The sequence below is a fragment of the Gossypium arboreum genome, chromosome 13 (assembly GCF_025698485.1).
Source record: "Gossypium arboreum isolate Shixiya-1 chromosome 13, ASM2569848v2, whole genome shotgun sequence".
In the NCBI taxonomy this organism is placed as follows: domain Eukaryota; kingdom Viridiplantae; phylum Streptophyta; class Magnoliopsida; order Malvales; family Malvaceae; genus Gossypium; species Gossypium arboreum.
Genome location: NC_069082.1, coordinates 3,610,414 through 3,625,284, shown reverse-complemented (window position 1 = coordinate 3,625,284; position 14,871 = coordinate 3,610,414). Strand labels below are relative to the sequence as shown.

Below are 14,871 nucleotides of genomic sequence, written 5' to 3'. Positions count from 1 at the left end.
ACACCACATGATAACAACAACATTATCCAAGTGCATAACTAATATTACACCATATGATAACTAATATTACACCACATGATAACAACAATATTGTCCAAGTGCATAACTAATATTACACCACATTAAAAGTATCAATATCTTCAACCTTGAAAAAATTTTTGAAGCCAAATTTTTTTATGCTTCTTACTTTTAACTAAAAAAGCTTTTGCTTCAGATTCATGACTCACTAAATAATCAAACACAGAACAAAGGAAGTCATCATCAAATCCTTCTACCTCCATTGACATCACTTCTTCGTAAAGATGTGGTGTCTTATCCACAGTAAATTTGTTCCAAAGCACTAGCAATTTTGCCAAGTTGTTTACCCACAAATTTAATTTGTTCATCATTGACACTTTCTTGAGCCTTTTTTCTTTTATGTTTGGATGTGCCAGATGAAGATACATTTGTTCTTACCTCTTCAGTCGCTTCATTCTCGCAGTCTATAGGCACTGAATCTATGTTATCATCATCCAAATTTATGTCAGCAAATGTTCTGGCAAAACTCCCTGTTGCCATATCTTTGCCAACAACCAAAGCCATTTCATCATAATGATCAATGCTTTGATTCAAAAATGGCTCATACTTCTTGTGCGCCTGTTGGATATTATACAAAATTAGAATAACAAGTAAAAAATAATTGAAATATACTTACCATATATATACATATATTACCATTACTGCTGCATCATATGTCGCTCTATCACATGCGATCATTTTCATGTTATCATCCCATCCAAAACTACTTTCACCCCGAATTGTGCATATAATCTGCCACTGTTTTTTTACGGTCCTCAAATGATTTTCCACATGTTTTACATCGCATTGGACTTGAAATTTTTCAGAAATAGCTTCGACAACTCGATTAATAGACACTGCTTTGAAAGTATTAGAAGGCTTATTTCCTTTCTGGGCCTCCTCTGCTAAAATTTCAAGAAAAAGATGTTCCATCGATTTTGTCCACCTGAATTGCTTGGAGGTCCCTTCTTTGTTGCCCTTACCCATTCTACATTAATAATTGTCATTGTCAATCATTTCAATATCCAACAAGCTTAAAACATAATAAACTCAATATCTAACAAGCTTGAAACATAATCAATATCTAACAAAATCAAGACATAATAATTTCAGAATCTAACAAATATAATAAACTAAAATTTTAGAATCCAACATTAACAAAAAAAAAAAACAATTTTAATACTAAAACATACATAACATAGAAACAACAACCCTAAGCCCTAAACCTACCTAATATTTCTAGCCATATAATCAGTCCACATAGTTTGTACAATTTCATCTCTCTTAGCAGACCATTCTCTTGCTTCTTCTCTTTCTTCTCGCTCCGTAAGAGTTGATATTATCAAATCAGACTCAGGCTCCTCGTATAATCCTTGATTAAGTAAATCACTAGGATCAACTCCCATGATATGATTATGAATGATGCAACAAGCCAAAACTATATCTACTTGAGTTTGAAAATTCCAAAATGGTTCAGCATCTAATACACGAAACCGTTTCTTCAAAATCCCGAAAACACGTTCAATAGTGATTCGTAATGATGAATGACGAAGATTAAAGAGTTCTTTTGCATTTTCAGGCCCCTGAGCACTAAACTCTTTTAAGTGATATTGAACACCATGATATGGGGTAATAAATCCATTACGAATGCCATATCCAGCATCAGCAAGATAATATTTACCTACAATTTGACAAAACATAATTATTACTAATAAATTATGAGCTTACTAGAACTATTTGGTATTTAATGTTGTATAATTCTTACCTTCCGGAATTCTTAATCCTCTTGGGCGTGAAAGTGCATCACTTAAAATACGAGAATCATGTGCACTACCTTCCCAACCAGCTAGAACATAGGAAAATTTCAAATCAAATGTAATGGCAGCCAATACATTTTGTGTCGTCCCCCCTTTACGGCTACGAAATCTTCCTTGAATGTTAAGTGGAACGGATGCACGAACATGAGTTCCATCTAATGCTCCAATACAATCTTTAAAATAAGGATAAAATCTTGGATTGTTTCTGATTTCACTAGGAATTGACTCATCAGGTAATCTAATAACTAGCTTATACAATTTCAAAATAGCTCTCAATACAACCCTAAAATAACGGTGAATTGTCTCAGTTGATCTATAATATCTAGATCCTATCACTCGAAACCTTACATTATGACCAATTATATGTAAAAATATAACCACTTGCTCCCTAATATTCACCGATTTAGTTGATTGTAACAAATTATTTCTACTAAGAATATCACACAAATTAAAAAATACAATCGGTCTCATCCTTATCACATCAATACAATGCTGGTCACCACTATATAAAATACTATTAATATAATTTTCTCTTTCATAATCTCTATTCACATGAGGGTGAGAAGTAATTTCCTTCTTAGTTTTTAATTTTTTAATCCAGAGAGCCTCAAAAGCTAAAACTGAAGCCACGACTCCGACAATTGCATGATGTTGATTACGATCCATCTACACAATACCACATAAATATTTGATCACTACAAAAAATACGTAAACTTTTCATAAGATCACATATATGACTAAAATTACCATGACTAAAATGCATACATATATATATAAAGCTTCTCAAGTAATGACTAAAGTTACCATGACTAAAGTTACACTTATACATTTCTTTTAAGGTTGAGTCTTCTTCTTCTTCTTTTTTTTTTTTTATAATCAAAATTTGCGGCGCTTATCAGGTAGTCGTGCTGCTCCAGCGGATAAATCTTTTGCTGGAGCGAAAAACTACTTTCCTTGCACAAATCAAACTAACATTTCTTTATACTTTATCCAATCTAAAATCTAAAAATATATAATAAACTTAAAAGTCCTAAAATATACTAAAAACTAATTTATAAAATAAAGTGAAATTCTAAAATCCTACTAAAATAAAAAAACAAATAACTTTGATATGAATGCTCCCCCAAAAGAAGCTCTTCCCACTTCGCAAGGCATCATTTTTGCTTAATTAAATTTTTTAGGATTTGACCTTTGGCTATTGTCTTCTTTTGTTGCAGTGTATTATCTCAACTTCTCATTTCACATAACGTGTTTCTCAATTTCTTTTTCATTTTTATCCATTTCTCTTCGAGCTTTCATCTTTTCTTACTTTTGAAAAGTAAATCTTTTTTATCAAGACTTCAACTTTTATTAACTTTTGAGTTTTCACAAGTCATTTCTTTTTTCCTTCACCAAGAACAAAATGATAAAAGTTCATGATATTAATTAATTTTTGTAGTCGCTAAAGAGTAAAAGAAAACTCAACTTTGAGTAAGGTCAAAGAAATCATTCAGCAACAAAACTCCAATTTTGAAGTAGATACATAGTCAAAATCAAGAAAACAAAGTAAGCTATTATTTTCAAGAATAAAATGTTTTAAATGATAACTAAGATAAGACGCATAAAATTGAAGAAAATTTATTAGATTTAACCCAAAGAAAACAAAAGCAGAGTAATAGTAGTTTTCAACATAAAGACAATGAGAGAAGACCAAGAAACAAAGCAAGAAGAAAGAATTAAGCACGTTCGGATGATTCTCATATTTGGCATCTTTATTAATGAGTCAAGCAAGAACACTTAGCATTACAACTCTCTTCTAATTTCGAATCATGATATTTGCACATCAGATTTTCAAATCTGTTTTATAAGAAGAATTCAAATTTGCTTTTAACATTTCCAGTTGGTGGCAAACAAACGGAGCCAAAATAATGCCACACAAATATTTGATCACTACAAAAAATATACAAATTGAAAACGTGCAATGCCTCTCCAATCATTCAATTCGCACAAATAATTGTGCAAAGTAAATAAGAATCAAAGTGCAAACATACAATTAATCATATAGTGATAAGATTAAGATAAGAGAATAGAATAAAGATTTTGTTGATAGGCAAGATCTAGCTTTTGTGGAGTATGACCAAAGACATGAAAGACACAGGAATTAGCAAAGGACAATATGTTAATCAAAGGCAGCCAAATGAATACTTTGGTCACATGTTTATGCTGGATGTTAAGATGGAAATGGGCAACCAAACTGACCAGATTAAGCTACAAATGCATTGACCCATAATTTTTTTATCGTTCAACCAATACTTTGGTGCTCATGTTGCCACCACACACAAAAATGAATATCTATTTTGGGTCTTAAGCATAAGATTTTATTGACGAGTGTAAGACATTTTACATTGTTGGACAAGAACCTATCAATTCCTTACTTTCATGGACCGTCTTGTTGTTAGCAATCCACACAGATTGGCAAGAAAAAGCAAGAGAAGAAATGATTGAATTGTTCGATCACCAAAACCCGCATCCAATGATAATTTAATTTTTATGTTTATTATAAAATAAAATAAACATTAGTTCTAAAATTATAAAACCAAACAGAAACAACAAAGCGAGAAAGTGAGACTCATATTATATGAATGAAGGAATGCTTGAAACAGAACATGCAATACAAATAGATATACATATTATACTTGTTATGGAAGGGTTTCAATTTTATTTATTAATTCTACCTTCTCAATAGCAATGGTCTAACCAATTCATCCTTGTGATTTCATGTACATTAAAAGATGACACAATATAAATAAATATACATATTATATGAATAAATGCTGAGCTTCAGGTTCTGTCTTCTTTTCTTGATGTCCTAGTTATCATTGATAATGTTAAACTACAGATTTTATACCATTGTTCATGTAGGATTAAAAGAGAAGTTTAAAGATACTTGAGTGTATACATCAAGAAGGAATCTACTCATTTTGTTTTTTAGTCATGCTAAATATATACACACATATATATATATATATATATATATATATATATATATATATGTTCTTGTGATGTGACTCCTATTGAAAAATTTAAGTTACTATTAGGCAATTTAAGTTACTTAGTATGCTGTGTTTCTCTTAACTTCTTTAAGTCTTTCACCATAAGAATTAAGGTTTGTTTTATTCTTATGATTCATCTACCATACAGTTCATTTTAAGGTGCCTACTCTGATTAAATTCAAGATCCTATGAGCAGAGTTGTTTCCTTTTCTTTTGTGACTATATTAAAATTCTCAAAAAAAAGATTTATTTGCAGGAAAAGTACAAGAAGGCTTTGGCTTCTAATGCTGAAATGCAAAAAAGGGTGGTTATGGAGAATCAATGTTGCAAGCTACCTTGCAATATGAATCTGGCCAAGCTAAACCACAAACTTCACAGTGAGAAATATTTTAAGCAGCTTTCTTTTCTAACATTCACTGGTTTACATAAGAAAAAGACAATTCTAAATATCCCAACTCATATCTTCATTTTTATAGTTTCCTTGTATTCAAAATATTTTTATGAATTTTTCAATTAGCTTGATGTTGATGAAGAAAACCATGAAGCAACGTAAAATGCAAAAATCATATTTACTTTGATCCAGCTATTTAAAAAAACTTGAATTTAGTCTACATAACAATGGTGTTAGAATTGTTCTTCCATTATACATTAGTTTAGTCAACTTGAATTTGATATGGCAGGGAATACATAATGTTGAAAAGCCTACAGATGGTAAATCCAACCAAAGTGCAACGGAGGAAGAAACTAACACCGAAGACAGAGAGAAGAGCTCTAGTTAGGAATAGTCCTAGTGCCATTGTTATCCTTTAATTTTGTATTGGTCTTCCATTTTCCTTGAAAAAAATGATCTAAAATGACTGAAAAAAACCTTTCTCTCGCTTGCGAGAGATAGTTAAGGTTTGGGCGACATTTCCAAAAACAACAAGCACAAGAATCAAGCACATTTGCAAACAAAATGTGGCACCAGGTTACATTTTCATTGCCCTGAATCGATAGAATTTCCCAAACTCAAAAAAAATAAAAAATAAAGAAACAAAGAAAGGCATAAAATTTCAGGCATGAAATCAGTTAAAATTTGGACAAGTAAAGAACAAGAAGAAAAAAAATAGCTTTTTAAAAGAAGATGCCATACCTTGCGAAGAGGAATGAGATCCTGAGACAGAGAGAAAGTTAGGAAACGAAACAGTAGCGTGTAAAATTTGCCTGAGAAGAGAAGATATGTGACGGAAATTGGGAAGAGGAAGTTGAAAAAATATTATAAGAAGTTGAAGAATGGAAGAAGAAGAAGAAGAAGAAGACTTACCTGGATGAAGAACGAGAGATGGAAAATGTCTTACAGAAATGAAATCGGTAAGACATTTTCCCCAAATTGAAGGTTATTTTACCCGTGTTTGTAAAACATTTTACAAATGTAAAATGTTTTCATGCTTCCAAACACCGTAAAAGCAGGAAAACAATTTACGGAAGACATTTTCCTTGCTTCCAAACGGACCCTAAGAGTTTAAACTCCAAAACTCATAAACGTTAAGGGTATTTTTGATAATTATTTCAAAAAAATATAAAATGTATCAAAAAAGTGTTTTAATCATTAACTTTAACCATTTATTATTGAAGTTAACGACCCTTTTTTTTTTAATTAAAGCCATAATGTGTCGCAACATAACGCGACGTGTGGCGAAAAATGATAAAAAATAAAAATCAATAAAAATTATAAAAAAATTATAAAATATTTTTTTTGGTACGATAATTTTTATATTTTTTTACTGATTTTATAGTTCTTTATTTTTTATAATTTTCTTACGACTTTATAAAAGTTTATAATTTTTTCTATATTTTGTATATTTTATTATTTTTATTATTTTTTCATATGTCACGTAGTGGCTTCAACTAAAAAATTATGGATGGTTAACTTTAACAGTCAAAGGGCCTTTTTAATGCATTTTGATAGTTTAAGTATCTAATTGAGTGCAAAAAAAAAAAGGCAAGGGCTTAATTGTTTTGTTTGAAAAAGTTTGCGGGTCTTTTCTATGCATTTTGAAAATTCAAATACCCAGTTGAGTGAAAAAAATAACTAATGGCTTAATTGCTTTTTTTTTTGTAATTTTGAGGTTTTTACACCCTTAAGTCAAAAATAAATTTAAGCTTTAAACACAGAAGTTTTTTCAAACCAACATATAACTATTATTTTTTTCACAAAATATAAATCACTTAAGTGCTTTTTGGCGTTATGAGAATACAATTATCACTTTTCAAACACAAGATTTACAATAATCACACTAGCAATAACAATTTCTAATTAAAAATACTAAATTTCTAATCAATATTAAAAATTTAAGATTATAAATACAATTAATTCTAATTTCTTCACGAATTTGTATTAATTAATTAATCTCTAAAATTATTATTCAATTAAGATGTTAGGAATCCATACAAAATCAGTATCACAAAATCATTCAATTAATAAAAATTAAATATTGCATAAAAATCTTAATTTGTTATAAGAAAAGTCACAATTATAATTTTCTAGAGATTAATCAATAAAGCTTAAAAAAAATTGTTACCAATTAGGTAGACCCATTTGAAAGTATTGAAAGGTTGGCCACTTTTCTTGTAATAATACTAGAAAGTGTGTGAGCGAATAAGAGAAATTTGAGAGAAAAGTAACCAGTGTTAAAAAAATAAAATGATTAAAGATTTTTGGATTTTAATGGGTAGAGATATTTATTTATTTTTATATAAAGTATTTTTTATAAAATAATTCTTTTCTGATTTAGTGGATAATTTTCAAATTTTTATGGGTGAATTTACCATTATATTTTCTTTTATTTTTGGTGGATTAAATAATTTTATCTTGTAAAATTTTCTTTTATTTTAATTGACCCATAATCATACATTTGGTTTGGCCAATGATTAAAGATTATGTTTTTGATTAGTTTGAGGTGGTTAGATTATAGTAAGAAAGTCAAATTTAGAATCAAACAAGAAATATGAGAGTTACGGGAAAACTTGAAATTAATACTCTAGTGGGTTAAATTGAGAAAATGCATATTCATTGTTTCTATATTTGATTGTGTAATTGATATTTTTTTCATAATTGTATTATTGTATATAGCTAAAACGACGTCGGAATGTCAAAAAACAAAATAAATATAAAGCTCATATTTGCTCTATTTGAGATGATTTGGCATAAGTTCAATGTTTATATATATGTGATTGAGATAATTATATTATGATTCTAATTATGTTGAAAAATGTATTTGGTGATTATTGGTAAAGAAAAATGCTCTATTAATGGTGTCGGATAGAGTTAAAAGTATGTTTGCATACTATAGGGTCTGTTATGTCAGAGGGAGATTTAGTGTTGAGCGTGCATTATTGTTATTTGATAGTTCTCTAATACTTAAGGGGTCGAGTGTTGGAAAAATCCGGTTAGCAAAACAGTTTACAGTTGATGACGTCACGAACTAATTAAAATACGACAAATGTAAGCACACCTATCGAATGGTAGTATAGCTATGGTGAGTCGGGAATATCGTATCTACGAGAACTAAAAGTACTAGTAGTTACTATCTTTTTATTATCTAGCCGAATAAATTGAAGGGATTTATTTTAACCTAAATTTAACTAACCTAATTACTAAGACGAAACAGAGAATAAAGTAGGAAAATGTTTGAAGAAAACCGATGAGAGATACAATACCGAGGAAAAAATCCACCTAAACTTCACTTATTATTCTAAATCTGAATTAAATGATTTATTTGTAATAGCCGACTTTCAATGATGTCGGGAATAGTGGTTCGAGACCACTAAATTCAAAAAATAAGCTCGTATATTTATTTATTTAATAATTATGAGCCAAATGTGATTTTTGAGAGATTTTTAAATTAGTAATGTGTGTTTTATAAAGATTTATTAAGTTAAGAAATTGAAGAAAACAGTTATCGAGATCTCAATTTTATAAATCGAGCCGTAAATATTTTTATAAATATTTATGGAGTATCAATAAGGTAGTATTAAAATTTCGTCAGAAAATTTTAACGTTTGGGTGGTTAATTAAATAAAAATGACTAAATTGAAAAAAGGTGTAAAAGTTGCTAAAAGGATTAAATAGCTCAATTGTCAAATGAGAAAGGACCTAAACTGAAAATAAGCTCAAAAGAGATATTTTGGACGGCAATAGCTGAGAAAAATCAAGAAAAGTGTGAAATGAGGGCAAAATTGGAAAATTCCCAAAATAAGTTAAATAAAAATGGGACCAAATTGGAATATCTAGAATTCTCTTTACTTTTCTTTATTTTCATCAACTGAAAAATAGCCATGGAAGATGGTTCAAGCTGGTTTTCATTCTCTAGCTACATGTAAGTTTAATTCTTGCTTTCTCCTTGAAATTTCTATGTTTTTGGACTTTTACAATTGGGTCCAACTTATTATTTCATTAGTTTTTGATTTCATGGCTAATTTATAAAGTTATTATGGATGAGTTATGGAAAAATCTGATGAATAAACATATAATTTTAATTTTAATTTTGATATATGATAATTTTATCAAGTAAAATTGATGGAAATTGATTTTAGGACCTAATTGTGAAAATGTTTGGAATTAAAGTCTAGTGCTGAAATTATGATTTCAAAAGTTGTAAAATAGTTTAAAGTGATATAATAAAGTATTAATTGAGAAAAATAATCTCAATTGAAAGGCTAATTTAGTAGGGACGAATTTGTTATTTATTAAAAGCTTAGAGGAAAAATGGTAATAAACAGCTTGCACTAAAACAATATTGGACACTAGCAGTAGACTAATTTTGAAAAATCACCATAAATTGTAGAAATCGAATTAAAAGATAAAAAAATATGAAATTAAATATTATTGAGTCTAGTTTCTCATAGAAGAAACGGTGTAAGCAATGAATTTGTAAATCATGAGATATAATGAATTTTGTGAGACAAAGTCAGAATGAATTTGGGTTCCCCTGTTCTGACTTTGGAAAATTATAAAAAATTGGAGAAAAATAATTATGGAATCAAATTTATATTCTTAGAATTTTGAATGAGTCTATTTTCAACATAAATAAACGGGAACATTATTTGAATTCTGTACAAGGAGATAATTAATTTTTAGTGAAGAAGGGTCGGAACTGTCAAACAGCAGAACAGGGGTGAATTTAATGAATAAACTGTACTAAATGGCTGAACCAAAAATTCTAAAAATTTTATGGTAAGAATATGTGTGAGTCTAGTTTCAAGTAAAATTAACAGATGTTAATTTAGAGTTTTGTAGCTCAAGATATAAATAATTTAGTGACTATGACTCAAATAGACAATTTTGAATATACATATAAGTAAACAGTAAAATTATTGATAATGTTACTTATAAGCATATTATATAAATTTAAGAATGTGGAATGGAGAGGAGGAGGAGGAAAATATGTATGAATATTCATCTAGCATGGCTAATTTGCATGTTTTAGGCTTAGGGACTAAATTGAATAAAAGTAAAACTTTATGGGCAATTTTGTAAAAGTGTAAAAAATGACCAAATTGCATGAAATGGATTATTTTATTATTTAAATTACAAAATTGAATAAAATTATTAATTTAGTTCAAGATCGGGGAAAAACATGTTTTAGGGATTAAATTGAAAAGTGTTGAAGTTATGGAAAATTCTGATATTTTATTGAATTCATGGGTAGTTATCAATATGTATGAGAATAATAGCTGGAAATAAGGATTAAATTGCAAGAATTTTATTTTCCTGACCCTAAGGATGAAATCGTCATTAAATAAAAGTTTAGGGGCAAAATGGTAATTTTTCCTAGAGCATTAATTAAATGCATTAGAATATGAAATGAATGAAAATAATAATCAAATTTATTTATAAAGATCCGGACGACTCAAATAAGAGACTTGATCGTGGAAAAGAAAAGATATCGGATTAATGAAATTATAAACACAAACAAGCAATGAGGTAAGTTTGTGTAACTTTAATTGTATTTTTAAATACTTGAAATATGTGGTTATGTGATGAAAATATGATTTGAATGTTCAATTCATGATAATTTATGAAATATTGATAATACTCGATATAAATTGAAAATAAATCCCGGTTGAATGGAATTGAATTCGATGGCTCATTGGAAAAGGAATTGACGGTAAAAAGGATCAAGCCCGGACGGGTGATCCTATTCTGATATACCCCTCCCGAAGAATATGTGGAAAATGGATTTAGCCCGGACGGGTAATCCGAATTAGGGTCTGAATTTAGCCTGGACTGGTAATTCAGATCCAAGCTTATTAGAGTAATTGTCGTTGCGGGATTTAGCTTTGACCGGTAATCCCGACAATACTCTATGAGTTTATATTACGATTTAGCTCGATGGTAATCCCGCTGTAAGGATGAGGTTCGCGGGAGTGTGCTTTCTGAAATGAAATGTGTAATACCATGGTTGAAAGATACCATAGCAACATGATATGAAATATGTAAGACCATGGTTGAAAGACACCATGGCAACATGATATGAAATGTGTAAGACCAGACCATGGTTGAAAGACACCATGGCAACATGATATGAAATGTGTAAGACCATGGTTGAAAGATACCATGGCAACAGGATATAAAATGTGTAAGACCATGGTTGAAAGATACCATGGCAACGTGACATGAAAAGAATAAGACCATGGTTGAAAGATACCATGGCAACCTGACAGAAAATGAGTAAGACCATAGTTGAAAGACACTATGGCATCATGTCGAAGATAAATAAGACCGTGGATGGGAGATGCTATGACATCAGTTGAACAATTGATATTCAGGTAATATGTATCAGATGATGAATGGTTATATGAAATGGTTCTGTGAAATATTTACAAGAATTGGTCATGTGGAAATATATGTACAGAATAGTTGAATGAAATAAGTATAGGTACATGAAATTTAATTTCTGTTAATTTTAATATGAACTATTACCGAAATAAATATACATAAGATATATGGAAATTATGGTGCATGAAATATTGATATAACGAAATGAATGATATATGCTTTTGAAGAAACAGTAAGAGAATAACATGTCTCGTGACATGTACATATATGATTATCTTTGATATGTTGATACAAGGAAATTATGTAAGTAAGACAATTATTAAACTCAAGTGTGACATGTCAAGAAAATGAAGTATATCAATGTTGAATTTATATGAAATATGTACTAGTATACTAACAATGTTGCTGTTTGATGCTTATACAAGTGCCAAGCTGTTGATTGAATGGTAATATATTTATTTATATGATGCATTGAATCGGTAAGTATTTAATTGAATTTTTTTTAGGTGATCTGCAAATTCTAGTAATGCTCCGAAACCCTGTTTCGACGACGGATACGGGTTAAGGGTGTTACATTATTCACTTGTCTTGATCCATAGAAATCCCTAACTTATGTTAATATCTCTTTCGAGAATAAAAAACAACTGACTCTAGGTTGATTAATTGAAATCTCTTTCTAATTAAAACCCCCTTATTGCCGCATTAACTCGATTTATGGATTCCCCTATTAGATTTGACTCTAATCCGGAAGATTTATGTCGTCCTATTTCTAGGATTGCATGCAACTCCACTCATTTATGCCAAATCTACTCTTAAACAGGGACTTTTGCTCCACTGAATAAGCACATCAATCATGAATTAATATCCTGAAAACATTAAAACATGAAATAAGAACACATAATTGAGATGAAGAACAAATATTTATCATGTAATTCAGAAAAATCAAATAATAAGATTCGTCTTAGGTTTCATCCTCCCTAGGTACCTAGGGAATTTAGTTCATACTTTGGAAGGAAAACATCTCAAAATTAGGAAAACAACAAAACATAAAGAAACCCAAAAACTTCAAGAGAAATTGAATGGAGATTTTCAATCTTGAAGGAGATCCTGGTTCTAAGTTGAATTCGTTGGCGTCCTTCGAGTCTTTTCTTCATTTAGCTCTATGTGTCCCCTCAAGTCCTCTTCTAGTACGTATTTATAAACTTTAGAATGCTCAGAAGCCCTAAAAACTGGATTTTTTTGCGTATTAGGGAAACAGGATTCGAAATTGACACGGGCTGGCACATAGGCGTGTGGCCACCCTGTGTGTGCTTAGCCCGTGTAGGAAAAGGCTTGGCCGTGTGGATCCTTAAAATAGCCCATTTTGTCAGATTTTGTTCCCCTATGCTCCCCTAAGTATAAAATATAAAATTAAAGGATTAAGAGCATCAAATTCACTAAATTAAGTAATAAATCATCCAAAAACGCATCAAGAATGAGATTAAAATATGTTACTTTTATGGCTTATCAACAGTTATAACAGAAGTTTAAAACTTTCAAAATTGAGCCGGTTTGTGATATTTATAGCAATAAACTTTTACCGAAAAATATTTGTGCTTTGTGCGAGACAGATTTTAGTCAATCTGTGTAACGACCTGAAAGTCAGTGGTGCCGGAAAGTGTGATTTTAGGACCCCATTTTTGTAAGCCAGACTCATAAAATTTTTTTAGTAAATACTGATGGAGTTATCTTAAAAGAGAACTAAATTTCGGTTAAGTAATTCTTGTGGAATTAGGGTTTAATTTAAGTATAGAGACTAAATGAAGTAAGTGATAAAAGTAGGAATTAATATTAAATTACAAGGTGGAACTAGATTAAAGGACTTATTAAAGAAATAAACCATTATATATATGTTTTTTTTATGGTGGACGGTTATGGTTAGTATTATACGTACGTACTATATATATATGGTATATTATAATACTTAAGTTAACAAATTATGTTATAATAAAATAAAAATTACTATGGAATTATAATTAGAACATAATTAGAAGGGACTTTTGAAGGAATTAGACCTTAGATTGAGTTAGTGGACGGAAATGTAGCTTAAATGGCCAAAAGAATGTTTTAAAATATTATAATTATTTAGTAAAATAAAAGATGATATGTGGTAAGTGGGAAGAAAAAGAAGGAAACAAAAACTTTCTCTTTTCTTCATGCATTAGTCGAATAGGAATTTGGAGAAGATGGTTTGGCCATTTAAGTGTACTTTTGGAGCTTTAATTGGTTAGTATATTTTGGCCCTTTTTTGTATAAATTTTATATTTTTGGAACTTTAAGATCATGAGTTAGTTTAACCAAGTTGGAATTTTTAGAATTGTTGAAATTATTGAATTTACCATCATAGAGAATTTTAAGCTTTTGTGTTGTTTTGATAGATTTTAAGGTTGGAAGATAAATGAGACTACTTTGTAAAGTCAATTCATGAAGTTGGACATTAGGGATGAAATTATAAAAAAAATAAAATTTGGGGGTTTAATTGAGAAATGGGAAGTCTTATAAGGACTTAAGGAAATATTAGGTTAAGCTTGGATGGGATAATTATATGTCAAATTGGAAGAATTGGTTTTAAGGATTAATGCGTATAAAAGTAAAAGTTAATGTTAATATGTAAAATAGTATTAATGAATTGGTTATATGAATTATAGTGTTAAGATGTTTAGTTGGGATTAATTAAATTGAATTGTTATAACTAGATCAAGAAACAAGTAGATCGACCGATAACCGTGGGAAGGAAAAAGTTGTTGGCTAATCATCATCGAAATACTAGTAACTATTGCGAAGGTAAGTTCGTAGTCCTTGAACTCAAATTCTATTTATTTTAATTAGTTTAACTATTATTTGATATTTAATTATGTTCTTATATGTGTAATTGGATAATTCCATTGAATGGAAAATTATGGAAATATATATATGTATGATTATGGTATAGATCAATGATTTACTCTTAGTTATTGATGTGAATGGTTGAATTATGAAATGTGATATTGTAGATTTTGTAAGTGTGTAATTAACTTCGTTGGTTCATCCAACTTGCGCTAGGCGCAAAATACTATTGGTATATCGAACTAGTGCTGGGCACACATTTAATATCGTCGGTTTATCC

At 29.6% G+C, this 14,871-nt stretch overlaps 1 protein-coding gene across 1 annotated transcript; it reads right to left on the bottom strand.

Annotated features, from left to right (window-relative positions):
• Positions 1-286: 286 nt before the first annotated feature.
• LOC128286688 (L10-interacting MYB domain-containing protein-like) lies at positions 287-6,369 on the bottom strand. The gene is made up of 5 exons (XM_053024079.1): positions 6,210-6,369; positions 6,039-6,059; positions 721-1,045; positions 457-636; positions 287-340 (listed from the first exon to the last, which is right to left on the bottom strand). The coding sequence occupies exons 1-5, from the start codon at positions 6,263-6,265 to the stop codon at positions 287-289; spliced, it is 636 nt and encodes a 211-aa protein (XP_052880039.1). The 5' UTR covers positions 6,266-6,369.
• Positions 6,370-14,871: the final 8,502 nt, after the last annotated feature.

What these genes read in the sequence shown, in the direction of transcription:
- LOC128286688 (XM_053024079.1), bottom strand. Translation starts at nt 6,265, where the DNA reads ATGTCTTACCGATTTCATTTCTGTAAGACATTTTCCATCTCTCGTTCT. An exon ending in ATCTCTCGTTCTTCATCCAG is followed by an intron (nt 6,060 to 6,209) that starts GTAAGTCTTCTT and finishes TCTCTGTCTCAG; the next exon opens with GATCTCATTCCTCTTCGCAA. An exon ending in AGAATGAAGCGACTGAAGAG is followed by an intron (nt 341 to 456) that starts GTAAGAACAAAT and finishes CAAAATTGCTAG; the next exon opens with TGCTTTGGAACAAATTTACT.